This window comes from Fundulus heteroclitus, chromosome 10 (genome assembly GCF_011125445.2).
Source record: "Fundulus heteroclitus isolate FHET01 chromosome 10, MU-UCD_Fhet_4.1, whole genome shotgun sequence".
NCBI lineage: Eukaryota > Metazoa > Chordata > Actinopteri > Cyprinodontiformes > Fundulidae > Fundulus > Fundulus heteroclitus.
This window is the reverse complement of record NC_046370.1, coordinates 19,435,412-19,459,632: the sequence shown is the minus strand read 5'-3', so window position 1 is coordinate 19,459,632 and position 24,221 is coordinate 19,435,412. Positions and strand designations below refer to the sequence as shown.

Genomic DNA, 24,221 nt, shown 5'->3' with positions numbered 1-24,221 from the left:
GGCTACATTTCTGTGTTTTATGACAAGTCTCCAATCACTCTAGCAGGTGTAATGCTTCATCTTCAACAGGCTGACACCCTAAGTGGAGCTTCAACCTCCTCTTCATCACTGTTGCGAGGCGGACACCGCCCCCTGGTGGTGGTTAGTAGGTTCTACTTGTTTGTGTAGGTTTCAGCTAACCTGACTCTCGCCAGATGTATTTTGCTCCGCCTAGCTTCACTCACATCCATCTGGGACTTCTTCATAGGAATTGCCTTTTTTGAAGGCTGGACCTTATCAAAAATCCTTGCATATGATTGGATAAGCCACTTGTCTGTCATCTTTATCGACGTGCTATTTCAACCACTCACACCGAAGCTAACCCGTGACTCTGTGAGAGCGACGCAGGAAAAAACTAAACTTTTTTTAATGTGTTTGCGGCTCTAGTGGCACGCGTTTTATTGACAGAGAGCTGACAGGAAGAGGGGGGAAGACAGGCGGCAAAGCGCCGCGGGTCAGAGTCGATCCTGGGCCGACCGCGTTGAGGACTAAAGGCCTCCTAATATGGTTCGCGCTAACCGCCCCGGAGCGGTCCACTGCGGACGCGCAAACAAAACTTGCCAAATCCAGTCGGGAGAAGGGCGAAAACATCGTTTCCACCAACAAAAGCCTTCAGAGGCGTTCTCTGATGTTCTTTTAATGAAACAATATTAGGTAGATTGGACAACACGGAAGAAATAGCAGCATCAATGTTAACGCTTGCTTCCTCGATGCGAGCCGCCATTGTTGTCTGAATCAAAACAGTCTCACGTCTTGGTCGCTTCTCCACTACGTCACATCTATGAAACTCCAGCCCTGCGTCCTGATTGGCTGGACAATAACATTGGTTGGAGAAATCACTCTCTATGGGAATGTCCCAGATGGATGTGAGTGAAGCAAGGCGGAGTGACATCCGTCTGGCAAGAGTCAGGTTAGGTTTCAGCTGCTCCGTGAGTGAAAACAGAAATCACGGCCTGAATGACCTGGTGCTGCATTCACAATACATTAATTTCAGTCAGTAGCTGACTTATTTAATCTATTTTCTGATTTATTTAGATGGGAAGCAAATGTGAGCTGGATTATAAAATTGATTTAATTAACTAAACAAAATGTGAATTTATTAGAGCTGGTTTGTAAGAAAGAAAAGTTTCATGTGTTGAAATTTTTGTTAATGGTTGATATTCAAGCATTTGCAGCAGCAATGAATTCTTCAAACAAACTTTAAGTTTTTCTCAAAAACTATCAAAGTTTTCTTCTAATGGGAGGGAATAAATAATTTCATGAACACACTTTTTAATCTTCCTTTCACGTTTAACATGTTGTGCCATTCCGCACTGTTTTAAGTTATTTAATGTTTTGTAAATAACTCTGTCTGTTAGGTGTTGTCCAATGAAAATCAGCCCAAACAGCTGATATCAGGACAATAGTTGAAAGGGATGAATTCGAGCACTGGCATTCTTTTAACAGCAAACTCTACACACACACACACACACACACACACACACACACACACACACACACACACACACACACACACACACACACACACACACACACACAATAAAAGGAGTGACAACTTCTCTTCAAGTTCAAGAATTTGACAGAAATAAAATGAACATCCAGATAACATCACTATATAATGCTTTTTATCTGAAATTAACAATATATTTCAATCTACACATTTTCTCTACTAGGCTTGTGAAGCTTAACTAAACTACTAAACAAAATTAAGATAAGAAGCTAAGGAACTATGTACACACAAAGAAACAAAAGGACAAAACAAAATTGTTGATCATCATCATCAGAATGATTCAGTGAATCCTGGTTCCCTGCAGATCTGAGTTAAAGAACCAAAGTTTATCTTAGCTTAACTTAACGGACTGCACATCACAAACATTAATATCCCATCGGTGTATATAACACTTCTGGAAATTGTCATGGAACAGTGGCGAGGACCTAGGCAGCAATAAGGCAGAGACAGGCGCATGGTGCAAAAAAGGAGATTTTAATCAAAAAGGAGACTTACAGAAGGCTCAGACGAACGAGAAATAACTCAGGCTCAAGAGCAGGCTTCAACGGAGAGGAAACAACACAGAGCACCGCAGGAGAGAACACAGGATGACCCGACAACGGTGTAACAGACCAAGGCAACTTAAATACAGCTGGGGATAAAGCAACAACAGGTGAGTCCAATTAACTAAACAAGTCCACAGCTCGGAGGTCCTGAAACAAATAAAGTTTGCTATAACAGTAAAAAAACACACTCAAACCACATCAGCAAAGCTTTGTTTTCCAGAATGCTTGCAGGCGGCTTAGCTAGTCTGTTTTACAACACAGTCACCACATTAAAAATAAACCGTTAGACTTTCCCTGCCTAACTCTGCCAAACGTGTCTGTGCCTCTGTTGACTTTGGGCCGTCTGGTTGGAAGAAGTTGCTCCAGAGTAAAGCTGGTTTTCTGAGCAGTGAGCAAGCTCCCAGCTCAAGGCGGGCAGTAAGGAAACGGCTCCCACTCCTTTATATGGGTCAGGCTGTAGGAAGCTCAGCTCTACGGGGGCTTTAGTATGTGGCTCATTCCCAGGTCAGCTTTTCTCCTGCACAGCTTAGAAATACCATAAACAGCCTGTTTCCATGGAGGTTGGCTTTTCAAACTCTGATGCTGGAACAGGGCAGGAATGTACGTAGCTTAGATTCTGCCTTCATATGTGGCGAGTCTGTGAACCCCATGCGGCCAGCTTGGGTGGCTTGTCTCCCCAGTGTAGAACTCTCTCCTCCAGAGTCTACAGACACAGAGGAAGATGTGAGAAAGTCAGTTTAGCTTTGCTGCGGTGCTACCACCCCCTACTGTGATGGGCAGTCACCTGGGGGCCTGTAAAAGTATCACATTTCAGTAACTTTACACTTAGTCTGATTTTTGCTCATGGCTTCATTGCACAACAAATATGAGTAAATACATGTGTATTTGGTAAAATCATTGATTTTTCTATGAAATTCCAGTCATTTGGAGACACCACAGCTCTAAGAAGTGAGACTTTATGTCAATCAGTTAAACAGAGACTACAGATAAACTTCTGATCGATGCAGCAGAACATCTTCATCACCTCGTCATGGCGAGAGCAGATGTTCTCCCAGAGGTTCTTGGAGGCTTCAACCTACCTGGCTTTCAGTAATCCTCCCTCCATTAAGGACATTTCATCTAAGCGCTGTGTGTCCTAAGTGCTGAGTGTTTTAAGTCTCGTCTTAAGTCCCACTTTTACTCTTTGGCTTTTAACACCGCTTAGTTGTGTGGTCCTCTCTGTCCTTTTATTTTTTTTTTTTATTGGATTATTTTTATTTTATTTTTTGTTATGTATAGCACATTGGAAACTTCTGTCTGTTGTTAATTGTGCTATATAAATAAAGTGGATTGGATTGGATTGCATTGTCCTGAGCCCGTAACATCCGCTGCAGGTCCACCAGGTTCTGCAGCAGCTTTTTCCCCGTTGCCATCAGACTATTGAACTCTAAACCTCCAGATCTAATGGTAATATGTTTATAATATGAAATGTTTCTTTACTCTTTCTAAATCCTTCAATTTTACATATTTTCTTCCACTCGTTAACATCTGTGACATACTAATATCACCTTCTGTTGTTTCATTCTCACCACAGAGTTGACAATTTCCTGTCTAATGTTGATGTATCCTGGATAATTTATTATTGAGTCCAGTGTGTCCAAATTTCCCTGTCGTTATTAAAATCTCTGCTCCTCTGTTTGTCCTTCCTGTTCTCATTTCTCCCACCCTCCCTTGCTTTGATGTTTTCCAGTCAGGTTTCCGTGCTCACAACAGTACAAAGACCCACCTTATCAAGGTGTTTAATGACATCAGCATAAATACGACAGTGGAAGAACCACAGTGCTAGTATTATTAGACCTTAGTCCAGCATTTGATACTGTTGATCACTCCATTCTGTTAGAGCGCCTGGAAAACTGGGTCGGCCTCTCTGGCACAGCAGTCGTGTCCTAAAGGACAGGGAATTTTATTGTCAGTAGGTAACAAAAATCACATGTAGGGTTCCCCAAGGGTCCATCCTGGGTCCCCTCCTATTCAATATCTACATGCTCCCTCTGGCTCAGATCATAAAAAAACATCAGCTACCATAACTATGCAGACAACACACAGCTCTACATCACCATGTCACCAAGTGACTATGAACCCATTCATGGGCAGAGTAAATGCCTAGAAGAAATCAATGCCTGGATGTGCCAAAATTTTCTTCAATTGAATAAAAACAAAACTGAAGTAATAATCTTTGGACCAATAGAGGAGAGATCAAAAGTTAACACACAGCTTCAGCTGCTTCAGCTAAAAACCACCAATCAGGCCCGAAATCTGGGAATAGTGATGGACTCAGACCTGAACCTCCAAAAGCATCTAAAGACAATTAAAAGGTCGGCTTTCTATCACCTGAAGAACATTTCTAGGATTAAAGGACTAATGTCTCAGCAGGATCTGGAAAAACTAATCCATGCGTTTATTTTTAGTCGAATTGATTACTGCAGCGTTGTTTTCACAGGTCTGCCTAAAAAGTGGATCAGACAGCTGCAGCTGATCCAGAACGCTGCTGCCCGCGTCCTCACTAAGACTAATAAAGTAGAGCACATAACCCCAGTTCTAAAGTCCTTCCACTGGCTCCCTGTATCTCAGAGAATAGACTTTAAAATCCTTCTGTTAGCCTATAAATCCCTGAATGGCTTAGCACCTAAATACATCACAGACTTGTTATCAGTGTATCAAGCCTCCAGACCACTAAGGTCTTCTGGCTCCAGCCTACTCTGCAGAACTAAACAAGGAGAAGCAGCATTTAGTTCCTATGCTCCACTTATCTGGAACAAACTCCCAGAAAACTGTGAAAAGTGCTGAAAGCCAGAGTTCCTTTATATCAATATTAAAAATACATTTGTTTAGGATTGCCTTCAACTGTTCTAGTTAAACTGTTTTAATCAATTCTTAAAGCAAACAAAATAGGATTCACAAATACAGAACATGACCATAGGCATCTGCTGTGAACGGGCGCTGTACCGATCCGTTGTAGAGAGCTGAGCCAAAAGGCAAAGCTCTCGATTTACCAGTCAATCTACGTTCCTTCGGTCACGACCCAAAGCTCGTGACCGAAAGAACGAGATCCTGGACACAAGCGGCCGAAATGAGTTTTCTCCATAGTGTGTCTGGGCTCTCCCTTAGAGATAGGGTGAGGAGCTCAGTCATCCGGGGAGGACTCAGAGTAGAGCCGCTGCTCCTCCACGTCGAGAGGAGCCAGTTGAGGTGGCTCGGGCATCTGGTCATGATGCCTCCTGGACGCCTCCCTGGTGAGGTGATCCAGACACGTCCCACCGGTTGGAGGCCCAGGGGAAGACCCAGGACACGCTGGAGGGACTATGGTGACGTTTGTAAAAAAATTTTTTTTACAAACGGTCAAACCATGTGTCAGCATGGTTTGACCGTACTCTTTGGCAGAGCCGCAAATACCCAGGCTGGCCCTGAAAAAAAAAAAACTGTTCCTGAGACGCTCAAAGGTGGGCAGAGCTGTGCGGTGCGCGACCAATATGAGCCTGTGGAACCCTGCCTATAGTTCATACTGGGCTCTTTACCTGAAGAGCCAAGTACTTAAAATGGTCAAATTTTCCCAGTAACACCTTTTTTACACAAAAAAAAAGTTGCCACTCCTCCACCTTTCCTTTGCTGTTTTGAGGCATTGACTCTATCAGAATCGGTGCCTGATTGAATTCATGTAACCATGTTTCTGTTAAGTCCATAACATCAAGATTAAAGTGATTAAAAATTATTTTCTTGACAGAAATCTAATATTTAATAAACCCAGTTTATTTGGCTACAATTACGCTGCAGGTCTGGATGCTCAGATTATTCAGATTATTATTATTATTATTTTTTGAAAGCATGCATAATTGTCTGTGTTTTCGTGTTTCCAGGCTATCAGATGCTTGTGATTAAAGAAGAGGTTCCCCATGACTGGATCTCCGGTTTAGACCAACAGGAGCCAGAACCCTACCACGTAAAGCCGGAAAGGGAGGAAATATGGCTCAGTCAGGAGGAAGAGCAGCTTACTGTGAAGAGCGAAGATGAAGAGAAACCTCAGATATCAGAGCTTCACCAGATCAAAAATGAAGATGACAGAAAGACAGACGCTTCAATCAGCAGCTCAGCTGAGCAGATAAAAATAGTATTTCATGAAGACGACTATGCAGGACCAGAACCAGAGAGAAAACCATTTCATTCTTCACAAGAAAGTACAATAGTGACTGAGAAAAAAGGTAAAAGATCTAAATTGGATTCCAAACATAGAAAAAGAAATGTTAAGACTCACACGCTTCCTCATACTGGAGAGAAACCGTTTATATGTTCTGTTTGCAGTAAAGGATTTTCACAGCAAGGAACCCTAAAGAGTCACATGCGTGTTCACTCAGGAGAGAAACCCATTTGTTTGTAGTGTTTGCAGTAAAGGATTTTCACAGATAGGCAGTTTAAACAATCATATGTGTGTTCACACAGGAGAAAAACCATTTATTTGTAACATTTGCCTTAAAGGGTTTTCACTGCAATGCAACCTGAAGAGCCACATGCGTGTTCACACAGGTGAGAGACCATTTCTTTGTAGTGTGTGCAGTAAAGGATTTTCACAGCAAGGCAGTCTAAATAGACACATTCGTGTTCACATGGGAGAGGAACCGTTTATTTGTAATGTTTGCAGTAAAGGATTTTCACTGCTATGCAATCTAAAGAGTCACATGCATGTTCACACAGGAGAGAAACCCTTTATTTGTAGTGTGTGCAGTAAAGGATTTGCATTAAAACAGAGACTAAAGAGACACATGCATGTTCACAAAGAAGGAAAATAGGTTTTGTAGCATTTGTATTGAAATATTTTCTAACCAACAGGCACATGTGTTCACACAAGAAAGTAATCATTTAAACCCTTAAGCCCAGAGGGTTTAGGAGCAACTTAAGCCTGAAATTACATCCCTGATATAAATCAAGTACAGCTCCAAAGTTATAAAGTGTAAATGTAAACTTTTAGTGTTTGTGTGAATCTACGGCATTAAAGAGTATTTTTTCAAGTGGAACCACTGTTTCAAATGTCATGTTTTATTTATAAGTGATTGAACAAAGAAATAATTCAAGTAGCCTCACCTAAATATTTTTCAAAATAAAAACTGCAAAACTACATAAAAACCCTTTTGAAAATACATGAGAAGCCTCAGACTTTTGTTCGTAGTGTGTACACCCAGTAACACTCGAACATGGTCACCCCTCGCCGGTCCATTTAACTCCCAAGCAGCTTACCACTATAAACACCTTTTAAGAATGACTCAACTTCAGAGTTAGCTTAACTATTCTAAAAATAATAATCAGAAATAATCACAAGTTACAGTGCTGGACTCTTACTACAAAACAACATGGGTAACATCCCATTGTAGGACTCCTTCTGCACATGACAAAGCCTTTGATAATAAGATTTACCATGTGTCTCATCAACACATACCATTGTGCACGTCATAAAGTCCCACAGCTGGGCTGCTGGGCTTCTCACAACAATAAAATGGGATCTCTTTAATCACATTAACTTTCAGCATATTCTTTTAACCTGAAAAAGAAATGGCTGCCAAATGAAGTGGTGTTTCAAATCACATCTGTTTTTCTTATTTGTATGTGTCCTGTCCTGAAATGCCAAAGAAAGCCCAACACATTTACTTTCACAAGCGAAGCATTACTGCTTAGCTATAGACCATATAGGAGACACACTTGCACGCACTACAAACATCGTATCCTTCCAGGTCCAGGTACCAATACCCCAGAGGCATCCCCCCGTGCATCCACAGAGGCAGACTCCAGGGAGACCATAGCGCTAGACGTCAGAAAGGGGCCCCAGAAAAGAGACATCTCTATGAAGACTTAGATTTGAGCACACAGGATTAAACTGCACTGTATTTAAAATCTCACCGGCAAGTGTTAATACTGTGGCCAACAGCAGACAATCATACACGTCATGGTACATTATCAAAGTATGAGGAAAAATGATCCAAAACAATAAGATGGCAGGGATGCATTTTAATTTAATCAAAATTATTTAAAGGAACTTAATAGATAAGTGCTATGAAATAGTGCAATCTGTGATTTTTAGAGTGATTTCTAGAATGATTTTTTTCAAGCTGTATGCAAACGAAATTTTGTTCTGTACGCACTTTGTGCATACAAAATGACAATAAATCTATCTATCTATCTATCTATCTATCTATCTATCTATCTATCTATCTATCTATCTATCTATCTATCTATCTATCTATCTATCTATCTATCTATCTATCTATCTATCTATCTATCTATCTATCTATCTATCTATCTATCTAATTGTTATTCGCTGTCTTAGAGCAATCAATATGGTTGAGAGGATCTAAATCATATTTGTTCTGTTGATTTTATTTTTTGGTTTTATTTTATTTAGTTGATTAAGTTTTGTTTTGTTTGGTATAATAAGCAGTAGTCATTTTTATCCGTGTGGATAAAAATGTGCATTACCGCCCTATTAACACTAGAGGTGGTAAAGCGCAACCGTCAACAAATCCATAAAGAAGAACAAGAAAACAACCACAACAAAACATCAGGATTGTAAAACCACTGCTCAAACCCCGCAGCTTCAGGCTTTCATTTATTACTATATAACAATCTCTGCTCCTAAAAAAAACTGTCATATATTTAAAAAAAAGTCGAAGACAGAGGCAGTGGGTCGACTTTGCCTAAACACGATGTTTGAGCTTTCAAGGTAGCCGTAGTGCGAGCACAGCAGCTTGGAGCGGAAGCGTGTCTCTTTCTAACCTGCTGCAGACTAGAAACAACGAAACGTTAACAACTAACCCGGTGAGTATCAAGTTTTACCCACAATGGTGGCGTCTGTTCTATCAGCCTGTTTACATTCAAATCGTTAAATTAACAACACGGCATTGACGAGGGCAGCTAAGCGGTGTCCTCTCGCCCACCCACACTACCTCTTGAGTGAAAGCAGAAACATTTTTATCGGTAATGCCCTACAGACAAACGTGTGCATGTTTTTGTAAAACGATATCCACACCAGCCTCCGTGGGGATATGGCTTCCAAATGTTTGAACCGCTGGTACCATTTGTAGTTTAGAGGACAGGAAGTAATTAGCTTTCATTAGCAAAGTGACTGAACTGTTAGCCACTGCGAAGCTGAAGCAGCTGATGGAGATGTGCACGTTTTTCTTTTAAGTTAATTGTTTAGTTATAGTCCGGTGACAACCACCTCGTCTCAGAGTTTTATTTATTTATTCAGTCATCAAATCATTTGCTGCCAACACTACAGACAACACGACAAACAAAAACAAAACATATGACTCTCATAACCTTTAAAATATAATAACCATCTTAATTCAATCAAGAGAAGTAGGAGAGGAAAAAAACAAAACATCATTACTTAAATATAGGAATCAATATTCAGAGTTGTAGTGCAAAAAAGAGGCAATACCAGATGCTTAATAACAATATAAAGTTGTTTACATTTATAACCCTCAAATAGAGTCTTTCTTATAAAAAAACAACAACAATGAGTTACCGATTCGTAAGTCCGTGCTTGTATCGTTCCATAGTTTAACTCCAACAATAGAAATACACCTGGTTTTAATCCCTTTTCTAGCTTGTTCTTTAGTGAATTTAAAAACCTATTGCAAATCATATTTAGTCATATAATGTAAAAAAATCTTTGCACACTTGCAGGAAGTAGGTTTAATTTTACTCTATATATTACTTGCATTATCTAGTAATAGACCAAATCATGAGCTTTCATAATACAAAATTTTATATACATTAGATAAGTATGGTCATGGTAGCCAGCCTTGTTAATATAACATATGACTCTTTTTGCAAAAGAACTATATCATTTATTGTTGATTTATATGTTTAGCCCCCCATAGAATGCAAATCGAGAGCCTTTAGAAAGCTGCAGAAAAGAAGCCAGAACCAGGTTGCGTAGGCGCGATATATTATAAAAATAATTTGGTGTCTCAGTACTGTTGAACTTTGCAACTGACTTATGTGGCTTTTGATTTATTTATTTTTTCTTTAAAGCTACTTATGAACGATATGGTTTCCGGTCACTGTGCTTGATACATGCACTGACACTTCTGTTTGATCCACCTTTAGGTGAGCAAGGATGTATAAAATGACAAAGGTTGAAGCAGAAGAGCCCAGAGAGCCCAGTTTGGTGTCCACTATACCTGCAGCCTCCACATCAGAACTGGAGCATAAACAAGACAGCAAAGATATGTGTAAGTGACACATATGTTAGTCCGGATTAAGGGAAATTAATGCTGGAATTCTTCTGCAGTCAGATCTCTGAAATGATGGCTTCCAATCAGAAGAATTAACTGGAATGGCCACTAAAGTCAGACTTTCCCTTCGGAAAGTCAGAGAAAATTTTGACGGCCGATTGTTGGATCCAATTTGGCAGCTCCTCTGATCAACAGAAACCTGTGATGGAAACATGTTTGTTTTACAAGACACAGTTGTAAGAGCTCATCGAAAATCAATAGTACCCATAGCTGCTATGGGTAACTCTTAACCGAATGAATTAAAAATGTTTTTTGCATGTGGAGAGTACCGCTTAAAAAGACGTTCATTAGAGGTACTACAAACATAACAAAAGCTTTCGTGCTTGTGTTACTTGCCATATTGGACTTCTAACCTTTTGTTTTATTTTGGATCCTGACTTCTCCTACTTTTAACTGGAGCGCTGTTTACTCAGGTCTATGTCAGCTCCTAGTTTTGATTTCCGATGTAAATGGAATGCAGCATGTCTCTGTCCCCCTGCATCAACTGGACACAAGCACAAGCCTTATCAGCTACTAATAACAATAACAGCAGCAATTATAAACATTATAAAATTCACAGGGTTGGAACACAAACACAATATTTAAAAAAAAAAACAGAAGAAAAGCACTAAGCACAATTTTTTTTCTTGTGCTGGTATAAATAGTTATGTAATTATTTCCATGAAAATAGCCTCTGCTTCAGTTATCTGCCATGACCGGAGCGATCAGCCAGGAGGTGTGTCATCCGATTGTTACCAACAATCAACGGATGTTTCGACCCTTAACCATAATCCTCTCCTGATGGCGGGTTAGTAGTGGCGGCAACAACTACTCCCTCCCTCCGGGCTGCCAGGTCTACTCCTCCCTCCTGTTCCATAGCTAACATGAGGCTCTCTCTGCTACCTCGCCCAATCTTTGCACTGCTCATTATCTCTCATTCCCTGTCAGTCCCACTGCTGTCAACACATTCCAAGCTGACTGAGGTGGTAAACCTCTACATCCGATCTCCACTGGGTACAACCCTGTCTGCCAACTCTTATCCCTGAAATCTTACACCAGTTCTTTGTCTAATATATTCATTTTAAATAATGAATATTAAATACTGGGGAAAACTAAATAAGGTAATAGGCGTCCCACCATTTTTCTGCCACATTTAGTTGTCACTTCAACTTTGTAGTCCAAACTCAAGGATGCCAAAGCAGTCAGTGGGGAAGTCTAAATGTTCTGTTGTTGGGTGTTTTAACTCACACAAGCCACTCCACCGGCCCTCATTATCAGAACTGTGTTGAAGTGCCTGGTTAAACTTGATTTTTTTGTTGGAATGAGCCAGGACCAGTGGGGAAAGTCCTCCTTGTTTGCGCGACGGACTTCCAACTATCAGTGCCTCAGTAAATTTTGCCTGTTGCGAAAAGCGATTTACTCAGAGACTTCATCTGATCGGCAGCTTAGTGTCTTCTGATTTAAAGTGTCTTTGTCCACATGTAAGGTGAACCGGATTATAACGCTCAACATATATTCTTCCCAAGTTTGTAATATCACTTTGCCCATTCATGTACACAGCTCTTTTCTGAGAGAGAGAGATCTGTCTCTGTCGGGAGGACAGAGTAGTTGGACTATCCTGCCCTGTTTCTAACATTAGACCAAAATAAACGTAACTTTCATATTGAATTAACTTAATAGGTTTATTGTTGCTGGCGCGTACTCCAGGCGCGGGCTGCCTGAAGGCTCCCACATACTCAGGCGTACTGTGCGCATACTGTGAGCTGTGCGGACTCTGCGCTGACCCTCCGTGTCATTTTACCCTTCATAGTTGAGCGTACTGTTTCCTACATTTCTTGTGGCAAATTTCTACAATTCCCACACTTTCTGCCAGTGGGACGAAGTGGCAGAACGGATGGTAAAATGTGTGATTAGCTAGCTGAGCATCTAGAGTTGCTTGTTGTCCAGTAGGCTCATCAAGCTCGGTGTTACATATAAAACTGTTCAATGCAAAGACTTCTTACTGCCTAGAAGTTTGTAGTGTGAAACCGCGTACAAGGTCGTAAAAATTGAGTTTGTACTTGTGCTTTGCCTTCTGGATGCCACTTTTCAACTCACTTCTAGCCCTGCTGGAAACATTCTGATTGTCTTTGTGGGTAGGACAGCGTCAGTGCAGATATAAACATAAGACAGCACAGATGATGTGTAATCCTCTAGATCAGTGCCCAGTCTTTGTGTTCATAGCAGTCCTGTAAAGCTGAGCAGGGCTCTTCAGTCCCTGGTTTACTTCAATAACATTAAAGAGCTTCCCCCACCGTATTATAAGCCATTTAATATTTTAGCGCTTTCAGGAGCCCTACCTTAGCATTAACTTTTAGGTGTTATGATTTGGTGGCCGCGACACTTAATTTTCATTAAAACAACACAAAGTAAATGGAATAAATGACTCACCATTGAGTGGCTGTGTTAGAGTACAAGGTTTAGTCAATCAGCTGAGTTATTTCAAACAGTTCAGTGAGTATTTAGCGGTAATTTTATCAAAATGCCAACTGGAGCACACATGGAGCTGGAGGAAGTGCAGGTTTCCCCCCGGAACTTAATAATGAATTCAGGTCAGTTCAACCCACCCCATTAAGTTTGTGACAAATTATTATGTGGGTTACATGTAAATGTCATACTTGCTGTAGAGAGGAGTTCATTACAGTCTATTAAAAAAAAATCAACATAAGCAGATAGGGCTTGCAGACACATCTGCAAACTGACCTGGCTATAATAAAAAGGATATTATCAAAGGTTTATGGAGGACAAAAGTTTAATATTTTCAGGGGGTCGAGCAAATATTTTTCGATTCAATATCCTTTTGCCTCCTATTGTGTTAATATTTTTGATATGCATATTATTTACAGTTTTAAAATTGTTGGAAGCAATCATAATTGTGTGTTTTCGTGTTACCAGGCTATCAGATTGTTGTGATTAAAGAAGAGGTTGCCCATGACTGGAGCCATGGCCTGGACCAGCAGAAGCCAGAACCCTACCTCATAAAACAGGACAGGGAGGAAATGTGGCTCAGTCACGAGGAAGAGCAGCTTACTGTGAAGAGTGAAGATGAAGAAAAACCTCAGGTATCACCGCTTTGTCAAATCAAAACTGAAGATGACAGCGAAACAGAAGATTCAATGAACAACTCAGCTGAGCAGATGAAAACAGAACCTCACGAAGAGAACTGTGGAGGACCAGAACCAGACAGAAACCCATTTCACTCTTCTCAAGAAAGTACGATGGAGACTGACAAAAAAGGTAAAAGATCTAAACGGACTTCCAGAAATGGAAAAGTAATGGATCGTGAGCTTTTCAGACAGATTTTCATTAAAACAGTCTATATATATATATATATATATATATATATATATATATATATATTAGGGCTGGGCAACGATTAAAATATTTAATCGCGATTAATCGCACTGATTAATCGCGATTAATCGCGATTAATCACATTGTATTTACAAACTCCAAGAATGAATTCAAAAGTAGTGTAAAGATCACTTTTATTTTAATGTTCTGCTGCCATATGAACAAAAGTGTTGTAACATTTGTAGCACTTATCAGTAACACATATTTAGTGTAAAGCTCAACTTAAACATGTAAAACAAAAAATAGCAATAATAATAAATTAAAGCTTATTGCCACTGACAGGGAATTCTCTTTATGGGGAAAAAATCTACCAAAAACAGGCAATTTCTGAGGTAACAGCAGGGAGCAGCATTACCATTTTATGTTCAATACCAAAGTTTAACTTGGCAGTGGTTCCAACTAACTTGTTTCTGTCATGTTCCATGCTGGAAGAACTTTAAACTGAAATGCTTGCTAACTCGATATGCTTGCGTTTATTTGACATTGACACGCGGTTTTTTGTTGTTGCTTTCTCGCGCGCATATAGTGAATGGCTGGGAAAAACAGGCAAAAATACATGGATACTTTGAAACGAGAAGCGACTTCACCGACGGCGTCGATGCAGACCCCCCCCCCGCTCCGCTCCGCACAAAACTTGTTCCGGCCGCCAACTCACCGCCTCGCCTCGCCTAAGCTCGCTCGCGGTACCTGCGGGAAACACCGCCTTCCGCATGTCAGCTGTGTTTTTTTCCGGCCAGCACCTTTCTTCCTCTTTGAATCTGAGGCTTGGCTGACAGCGAGGTTATTGGCGCATTATCGCCAGCTACTGTTCTGATTCAAACCCCTACACCGCAGCAACAGACCTTCACAAAATAAAAGCATGTGACCAACATGCGTTAACGCGCGTTAAAGAAAATATCGCCGTTAATAGTCTAATGAGTTAACGCGAAATTAACGCGTTAACTTGCCCAGCCCTAATATATATATATATATATATATATATATATATATATATATATATATATATATATATATATATATATATATATATGGAAAAGTTTATTTGTAGAGTTTGTAGTGAAGTATTTTGTACCCAAGGGACTCTAAACAGGTACATAAATGTTCATACAAGCTAAAAAAATATGAATTAGTTACGTTTGCAGTAAAGTATTTTCAAAATAAGGTAGCGTCACTAAGTTTTCCAGAAATGTAAGTAAGAAACGCCCGTCCCTTTTTGAATAACTGCACATGGGCAAGACAGCCTCCCCACCGTGGCCACACGCCACCCAACCCAAGATGCCAGAATCCCCCACACCCTATTTTTGGAGTCGTGGTCATTTAAGTACTCCCCAGTACCCTTAAATTGTTTTGCCTGTTTAACTACATTTCATGCTCTCTGTTCCAGTAATGGACAATTACAGCAGGTCATGCTGTCTCATCCTTTTTAGGAAGGGTGTGATAGGCTTTGATGTGAACTGATGGCCATGTTCTTACTCTCAAAGAGCGTTACAATTTTGCGTTCTGGTGTTTCTGGTTCTTCTGCTGGTGCATCTTCTCCCTCCTCCCTAATACAGCTCTGGCATATGCTCAATGGTTTGTTTCCAGTCGTTGTATTATGATATATTCACTCTTGAATGTTGTTCCAGCTTATCCTCTTTTTTTCTTTTTACATTGACCATTCTCTCTAGTTTATTAACCTTTTTCGATTTAATTAAATAGTTTTTCTTGTTGTGTTGCTACTTTTTATGATCTCACCAGACATGGAGTTTTACGATCTCTTTATTTTGTTCCAGCTCGTCCTCTAATCCAGTGTTCTTTTTAGGTAGCATTATGGCATTTTATAGAGTTTAGCACAATAGCACCGTGCCTCACCAACTCCACAGCAGCAGTAGCCGTGGTGGAAGCTCCTGGGCCTGAGGTTGGATGGTAGCTGCTAGGTTTGTTGGAGGTTGTTGCTCTAGCAGAGGTTTCTGGTCAAAGTTCTGAAAATATGCCATGTTTATATTATAGTAGTTTAAAACGGTAACAAACCATTTCATTCAGATACAGGGATGTGTATGGTAGAAATATATGTTTTGTTTTTGGTCTCTAAGCGCTAAGTTTTTTACTATTGTAGATAAAAGAAATGTACCAAATCATAATTTCACATGCAGTTAATCACTACTGATGCAAAACGAAACTTCTTTGACAAAATGAAAACATGACAATAATAACTGCCTAAAAAGAAAGACCTGAGAAATGACCCCATGGTACATCTGTCAAAATTCAAAAAATGATCTTCTCTGATCTGCAATGTTAAAGTCTAGTATTCTAAATTAATATGTAGAAGTTCAGCCTACTTTGAAGATTTCTTCTACTTTTTGAGGGGAGGGGGGTCGTGTGCATAGTATTGTACATCGTAATTGACAAGGGAGATAAAATACACACATTCAGCATTCTACTGTCGTAATTTGAATGAATTTTCAGTAAATTGTCCATGTGTGTTGTTGTGTTACCAGACTTTCAGGTGTTGGTGATTAAAGAAGAGGTTACCCATGAATGTGCCTCCGGTTTGGACCAACAGGATTCAGAACTCCATAGCATAAAGCAGGAAAGGGAGGACATGTGGATCAGTCAGGAGGAAGAGCAGCTTACTGTGAAGAGTGAAGATGAAGAGAAACCTCAGATATCAGAGCGTCTTCAGATTAGAACTGAAAATAACAGAGACACGGAAGATTCAATCAGCAACTCAGCTGAGCAGATGAAAACAGAACCTCATGAACAGGACTGTGAAGGATCACAACCAAACAGAAACCCTGTTCACTCTTCTCAAGAAAGTACAATGGTGACTGACAACAAAGGTAAAAGATCTAAACTGGGTTCCAAACGAGGAAAACTAATAGATTGTACGGTTTGCAGACAAAGATTTCCGCGGCCATCCTATATAAAGAGCCACAAAAGTGTCCACTCAGGAGAGAAACCATTTGTTTGTAGTGCTTGCATTAAAGGATGTTCATTAAAACAGTCTCCAAAACGACACATGGGTGTTCACAGCGAAGGAAAAGAGTTTATTTGTAGTGTTTGTAGTGAAACTTTCTCTAACCAAGGAACTCTAAACAGGCACATACGTGTTCACACAAGAAAGAAACGATTAATTTGTAAAGTTTGCAGTAAAGTATTTTCAAAAAAAGGTAACCTTAAGACTCACATGCGTGCTCATACAGGAGAGAAACCATTTGTTTGTAATGTTTGCAGAAAAGGATTTTCGCAGCAGTGCAATCTAAACAGCCACATGCGCGTTCACACAGGAGAGAAACCATTTGTTTGTAATGTTTGCAGTAAAGGATTTTCACAGCAATTTAGTCTAAAGAGTCACATGCGTGTTCACACTGGAGAGAAACCATTTATTTGTAGTGTTTGCAGTAAAATATTTGCATTAAAACGGACTTTAAACAGACACATGCGTGTACACACAGGAGAGAAACCATTTTTTTGTAATGTTTGTAGTAAAGGGTTTTCACGGCAAGGCAATCTGAACAGTCACATGCATGTTCACACAGGAGAGAAACCATTTATTTGTAACGTTTGCAGTAAAAGTTTTTCGTTGCAATGCAATTTGAAGAGACATATGCGCGTTCATACAGGAGAGAAACCATTTATTTGTAATGTTTGCAGTAAAGGATTTTCACAGCCAGGTAGTCTAAACAGACATATGCGTGTTCACACAGAAAATGTAGTTAATCTGTAGTGTTTATGGTGAAACATTTTCAAACCAAGGGACCCTGAGCATGCACATGTGTTCACACAAGAAAGTATTTTTTCTTTGCAGTAAAGGACTTTCACAAAAGGAGAAGCTGAAGAGTCACATTCATGCTCATAAGGGAAAGAAACCATTTGTCATTTTTGCAGTACAGTATTCTCAGCTTTTTTTAAACAGTGGTATATGATTTTTGTATCAAATTTATGTGAAATGTCATGCATTTGTTTACATAGCTGTTTTTCTGCTTCAGAAATGTAGATCTTGTTTTTTAGGTTTTAAATTATTACAACCAGTAAAACTGCCCTACATGCTGCTAGAGAGACATGCAGGCTTTACCCCAGGAAATGGGGTAAGCCTGGCGGAGGGTTTGTTTGCGGAATATGTGTTTGTGAAAGCAGCTGACGGGCCAGGTCACATGACCCTGTATGGAAAGCTCAACGTGCAAACAAATTTTACACACAAAATGTTGATGCTGACAGCATCTTTTTTGTTGCATTTTCTGCATGAAAATTTGAGTCCCACACAACTCGTTAACAGTAAGTTGTGTTAGTTTGTGTGCCCCTTTTGGACAATGGCAGGCATCTCACTGCTGATTGGCTAATGAGATTTTGAGATGAACCCCTGCACCATGCAGAACGTTTGCCCCCATAATTTGTGGGATAGATTTCCCTGTTGCATTTTTGCTTCTTTGTTTGTTTGTTTTTTTTGTCTTTTATTTTTGCCACACTTCACTTTTCTACAAAAAAAAAGTCATGCTAATTTGCTTAATTAAAAATAATAGTGTATTGTAGAGCAGGTAAAAAATCAACACTATTTTTGGTTGTATTTTTTATTAATTAATAAAATTATGGCGAAACATTTGGATACCCCTGGTCTTACGGATGCCGTGTCAGAGCTACCAACAAACATTTTATTGTATGTACTGGTGGATCATTTCATATGTGTGGACTTTAATTCGAAATAAGTTATTATACATAATACACTATTAAACAATTTTCTAGCAGCTAGGACTGCCTAAGTTTTCCTTAATCTGTTATCTACCTAAATGTTTAGTAGCCAACCATGAGAGTAAGAATTTCTAAGTGATATCTGCTACAATATATAATATATAATAATTTATTGTAACATTCTCTGCACTCATCACTCTGTGGACATGTATGTTTGAATGTGTATGTGCACCTGTACATTGCTTCTATCTCAACATGTACATGACAACAATGGGAAATGTTGACTCCTACATCCTTTGCACTCTGTTCAATCTGTCCACGTGTTTATAGTGCATTCAGATGTGTTTGCAATACTGCAAACTGTTTAATCTTTATTACTGAAGTATTGTGTTATGGTATTATTGTACAAGCAAACATATAATGAGCATTGTACAATTCAGAGTAAAATTCCTTGCATGTGTATACATACTGAGCAAAAAAGTCTGATCCTGATATGAATTGAACCAGTTTGTCCTGTAAACTGCATTGAGATTACATGTTTTGCTAAATGCCGCCATATTTTTTGGGTCATTGCAATAAATTATGATCTGTTCAATAGCGCTAACTTTCAGTCATAATCTTAATTTGAAAAACAAATGGTTGCAATAGGAACTGGTCTATGGATTAGTGAAGAGGAAGTAACTGGATATAAGTATTCGCTTTACTGGAAAGTGAAATTGTTGACAGCTGATTCTTGACCTTTTCTGCTAGAACACCTACACACCCCTCCATATGGATGTGAAGCCAAACTTGCATCTTCTATTAAAAAAGTGACCTCATGTTGGAATACGTAATGGGATCTGAATTTTAAAAACATTAGTGTTCAAGACCTTTTGATTGATATGCATTGGTGACCTGTCCAAATGAACCAATTTCTCTCCTAGCAATAAGGAAGTGAAGATGACAATATAGAGAGAGGGGTGGGGGACTGAGAGAAGTTCTAACTCTTTTTCTCAATACTTCAGAATATTGTGTTCCAACATTGACATTCCAAACTGAAGCGCTTTCTTAAGGTTAGTAACTTAATGACTAAATTATTTTTTACAGAAGTACAAAATAATTTAGTCATTAGGTAAAAAGTACAGAAATTATATATATATATATATATAAAATCTCTCTTGTACATACTTCTAAAATGTTCTTTGCTATAGATTATAGTCTGCTGTTGGTCTTTTTTTCTTTCACAGTCCGTGTTGAAATACAGAGTCAAATTCCTTGTTCATACCCACAAATAAAATTGATTCTGCCACGCTTTAAAGTTTGTCGGGATACATTTAGGTTTTCTGCAACAGTTCTTCGAGTTGGACCAGATTGCTTTGCAACGTGCCTCACCCTAGAGATAGTTTAAGTGTGCGTGAAGAAACAAACCACGAGTATGTATTTTGAACTACTGAAAATGGTCACGTCTAAAGAAACAGAGTCTACAGTTTGGACAAAAAGTTGTTTTTCTTTATCATTGATTGGTCGTTGAGGCGAAGTAGCAAGAACGAGAAATCAGAATCATGAGAGAGTTTTAAAGAATTAGTGAAAAGTTTAATACAACACAAATTGCAAAGGAGTTTGGAGAGCAATCATATACAAATGACTTGTTTTAATAAAACACAATATAATAGAATTGTATTACTTATAAAGTACACTTGGGAACTTAAATCACGACGAACCACACTCCATACCAGTTGGTGGCGGTAATGCGCAGCCAAACGTCACTAAAGTATACGAAGAAGTAACCAAATGTAAAGTTAGCTTGAACGGCTAAATTCTGACGTAAAGTCGCCTTAAAAAGTGTTTAAATAGTGCCTGAGATTTTTCAGTAGGATGGTCGTTTTGTGTGTTATCCTTGAACCGCTGCGGTTATTTCCAGCCCGTGTTTGTGGCGTGGAATATTTTTAGCTGAAGGGACTGTTCGCTCACATGGAGCTAAAGCAGCTAACAGAGACAGTAGAGTGTCTGACTTTAAGGCTTCTCATACTTCATGGTTTTATGTGACAAGACGAGTCCATTCTCCGAGCTGATCAGACTGTGTGAGGAAGACTCCATCCTCTGTGGACTCCTCCTCTGATCTTGTTGTCCAGCTGAGGACAGAGAGACTGGGGACAGTTCCAGAGAGGACACAGAGCTGCTGACCAAGGTACCAGACTCTCTGCTCTGCAGCATCACTGCAGCTCTGCTGCTGTTTACATTTCCTGTTAATGCTCTTCACTTCATTGAGTTCTGGCAACAGAAAACTGGGTTTCGTTTCTTCTTACACTCAAACATAATTTGGCCCCTCACCCAGGGTTGCCAGATCTGACCCAAACCCGCCCAGCTCTTTAAAAAACACCCCAAATGTCAACTTCTATTGAATTCTTGTTACAAGTGTTATTACATTACACACGTAATAAAGGACACGTTATTGGCAAACAACAGCACTAATTCAAAGAATGAACGTTGCACATACGCTACAGTATGTCAGGCAACTAAGTGACTTTCACACAAAGATCACTTTCCCAATCACGTTATCTTAGCAACGCCAACGATATCAATCTAACAATATAAAATTATTTCTCTCTGTCACACAGTGTAGATCAAGCTTACATTGTTCTTTCACGTACATCGACTAATATGAAACAAGTTGAAGTGTTAACCATATTTAGGGCGTTTTCATTGGTCAATACCATCTCATAATGAAACCTTATTAGCCAATGACTGTTTTGTTAAGTCATCTATCATTGATGACTGAAGACTTATGACTTAGATTTAAAAATAAATAAATGAACTAATAAAAACAAGTGCAAGTAAATGTCATTTTATTACAATGTAATTTTTTTGACTTTTCTACCACACAATGACAACTATTTTGATAGATTTTTCTCCCCTATGAACACTTAGACTTAGACAACACTTGCCCCAAATGTTAGGAAACGTAGGCCAAATTTTAACAACCCACCTAAAGCCATTTTTTCCAGGCTAAAGTGTTCAAAAGAAGCCCAATTGCTCGGAAACCCGTTCATTTTAGCAACACTGCCCTCACCACTGCTGCAATCGTGCAGCGCAACGCTCATGTGATTTTTCTTAAAGCGACTGCTTTTCGCTCAATGCGCTTGATGCATGCATTACATGCATTCTTGCATGACGTTTTGGTTTTGTTTAATCCAACTTTAGGTTGCAAGCAACAAAGTGGATCTAGGATGTCTGAAATGAAGTTTGAAGCAGAAGTCCCTGGAGGACTCAGCTTTGAGCCTCCCGTACCTGCAGCATCCTCATCAGAACTGGAGCAGAAACAAGACAGCAAAGATCTCAGTAAGTGAAAGACATTTGTTTTACTACGCTGGAGCAAATTAACACTGTCTTGAAGCTTTCAAAGTGCTGCTTGGTCATTGTAGGCAGTGAACACCTTGGGCAGATGAGCAAGTCCATCAGATGATCTCTCATCTATTTGGGAAAAAAAGTGAATGTTCTTAAAAATGTAAATAGTTTTCGTCATTAATTTCAGAACGTGAAACTAATGCAGTTCATTATTTTCAAGCACAGCATTTCAATCATTGATTTTTTTATTTTAGTTTTTGTAATTTTGATGATCATGGTTTACGGGTAATGAAAACCCAAAATTCTGTCTAAAAGAATTGAATATTAAATAGGATCAATAAAAAAATAGACATTTTAAACAGAAATGTGAAGCTTCTGAAAATGGTTAATTTTTTAGGCACTCAATACTTGGTTGGTTCTCCTTTTGCATGAATTTATATATCAATGCAGCGTGGCATGGAGGCAATGCACTTTGGTTCTGCTGTAATGGACGCCACGGTTGCTTTGATACAAGCCTTCAAGTCATCTGCCTTGTTGGATCTGGCATCTGTCATCTTCCTCTTAACAATACTCCATAGATTCTCTATTGGGTTCTGGTCAGCCCCTGGTGCTGCCCAGTCAGGCACAGTAACACCATGGTGGTTGAACCAGCTTTTGGTACTGGCTGTAAAACTCTATTACCATCTGCATTTAACTTGCCAGCTGAAGGAAGGCTGAAGCACTCTATAATTTCCTAGCAGACGGCTGCGTTGACTGAGGACTTCAGAAAACCCAGTGGAGCAACACCAGCACATGGCATGACTCCCCAAACCATCACTGACTGTGGAAACTTCACACTGGACTTCAAACAACGTGGATTCTGTTCCTCTCCTCTCTTCCTCCAGGCTTTGGGACATTCATTTCCAGGTTATATACAAATTTAACTTTTATCTGAAAAGAGGACTTTGGACAACACTACAGGTCTTTTTCTTCTTAGCCCAGGCAAGAGGCTTCTGATGTTGTCTGTAGTTCAGGAGTAGCTTGAAACGAGGAATGTAATATTTGTAACCCATGTGTATGATACGCCAGTGCGTACTAGTTCTTGTGGCTTTTGCTTGACAGTCCTCTCAAGGTTGCAGTTCTCTCTGTTATTTATCCACCTTTTCTTTCCACGCAACTCTGAATATGATTGGATACAGCACTCTGTGAATAACCACCTTATTTAGCAATGCACTTTTGTGGCTTCACCTTCTTGTAGAGGGTGTTAGTGGCTCTCCTCTTCCAGGTCCGGAGTCTTCCTCATTATTGCGTCGCCCATTTAGAGGCTCAGGAGACCATTGCAGGTGTTTTGAGTTAATTAGCTAATTGGAGCATGACACCATGAGTTTTTCATGTTTAGCCTTTTCACAATACTCAAGACTTTTTGGGGCACTGAACTTTGGGTCTTCATTATCTGTAAGCCATAATTATCAAAATTATAAGAAATACAGGCTTGAAATATTTCATTCTGTGTAATGAACCTCAATTATGGAGTTATACACGGGGTTTCACTTTCTGGTGTGACAAATATTGAACTTTCTCCATATTTGTCGTGTGTGTGCATATAAATGCAATGAGCTATTTTTAATGTTGTCATAATCATAAATTAAGTGTTCAAGTGTTTCCAGTGCATCAGATGTTGGTGATCAAAGAGGAGGTTCTGAACGACTGGAACTCTAGCTTGGTCCAGCAAGACTCAAAGCCCCCGCTCATAAAGAAGGAGAAGGAGAAACACTGGGTCATCCAAGAGGGAACACTTCTTGCTATGAAAAGGAAAAGCGAAGATGAGGAGTTATCAGAGCTTCCACAGATCAAAACCGAAGACAACGCAGACACAGAAGATCCGTCCAGCAGCTCAACCGACCAGATGAAAACAGAACCTGATGGAGAAGACTATGGAGGGACGGAAACGGACAGGAACCCAGATTCAGTAATTCCTTCCCAACAAGGTAAGATGAAGAGGTGAACTATTTAAATTGTGATTGAATTTAGGGCTCAGGTTGTTGTCCAAGATGAAGAGAAACCATTGGATTGCTATACCTTTGCAAAAAATAGAGAAGTTAAACCCACTATTTCCGCTGCATCTGTCTCCTGTGCGAATGCCGAAATTAGAACGTTAGCTTTATTTCACCAGCCCGACATAGAATCAATGCTGCTCATGTAAAAACACTAGTTATAGTTCTTTATGTTCTGACCTTCAGTGTAAATATCAAGGATGACTGTCATTCCCCTGAGTCCTAAAGAGGAACCGGTTGCTGCCCCTGTGTCTGTGACAGAGCGGGGGATTTCAATTCAATAGAGAAACAAACAATGGAGCGTTTTTTAAATAAACTAAGTAGGTTAATGGTTTTGTAATGTTGAGGAGCCAAACTTATTTTTTAATGTATAATGTAATATTAATAAGCAACTGTTAATAGGATGTTC

General features: G+C 39.6%; 2 protein-coding genes across 7 annotated transcripts in view; both read left to right on the top strand.

Moving 5' to 3' along the window:
* Positions 1 to 24,221, top strand: part of LOC105939494 (zinc finger protein OZF) — a 58,551-nt gene that overhangs the window by 28,370 nt on the left and 5,960 nt on the right. For all 4 annotated transcript variants that reach the window (XM_036142229.1, XM_036142227.1, XM_036142226.1 and 1 more), the window contains exon 3: positions 23,426 to 23,746. In XM_036142229.1, coding sequence (XP_035998122.1) covers positions 23,426 to 23,746 — 321 coding nt within the window. The remainder of the gene's footprint in view (positions 1 to 23,425; positions 23,747 to 24,221) is intronic.
* On the top strand, positions 8,627 to 19,059 carry LOC105939474 (gastrula zinc finger protein XlCGF8.2DB-like). Of its 3 annotated transcripts, XM_036142210.1 has the most exons (5): positions 8,627 to 8,931; positions 10,231 to 10,355; positions 13,332 to 13,673; positions 16,268 to 16,730; positions 17,708 to 19,059. In XM_036142210.1, exons 2-5 carry the CDS (start codon positions 10,241 to 10,243, stop codon positions 17,715 to 17,717), a joined length of 930 nt encoding a protein of 309 aa, XP_035998103.1. In that variant the 5' UTR covers positions 8,627 to 8,931; positions 10,231 to 10,240; the 3' UTR covers positions 17,718 to 19,059. The 3 variants fall into 3 exon arrangements, with proteins under 3 accessions (XP_035998103.1, XP_021163820.2, XP_035998104.1); XM_021308145.2 differs by having other exon boundaries at positions 8,630 to 8,931; positions 16,268 to 19,059; XM_036142211.1 differs by lacking the exons at positions 8,627 to 8,931; positions 10,231 to 10,355 and having other exon boundaries at positions 13,578 to 13,672; positions 16,266 to 19,059.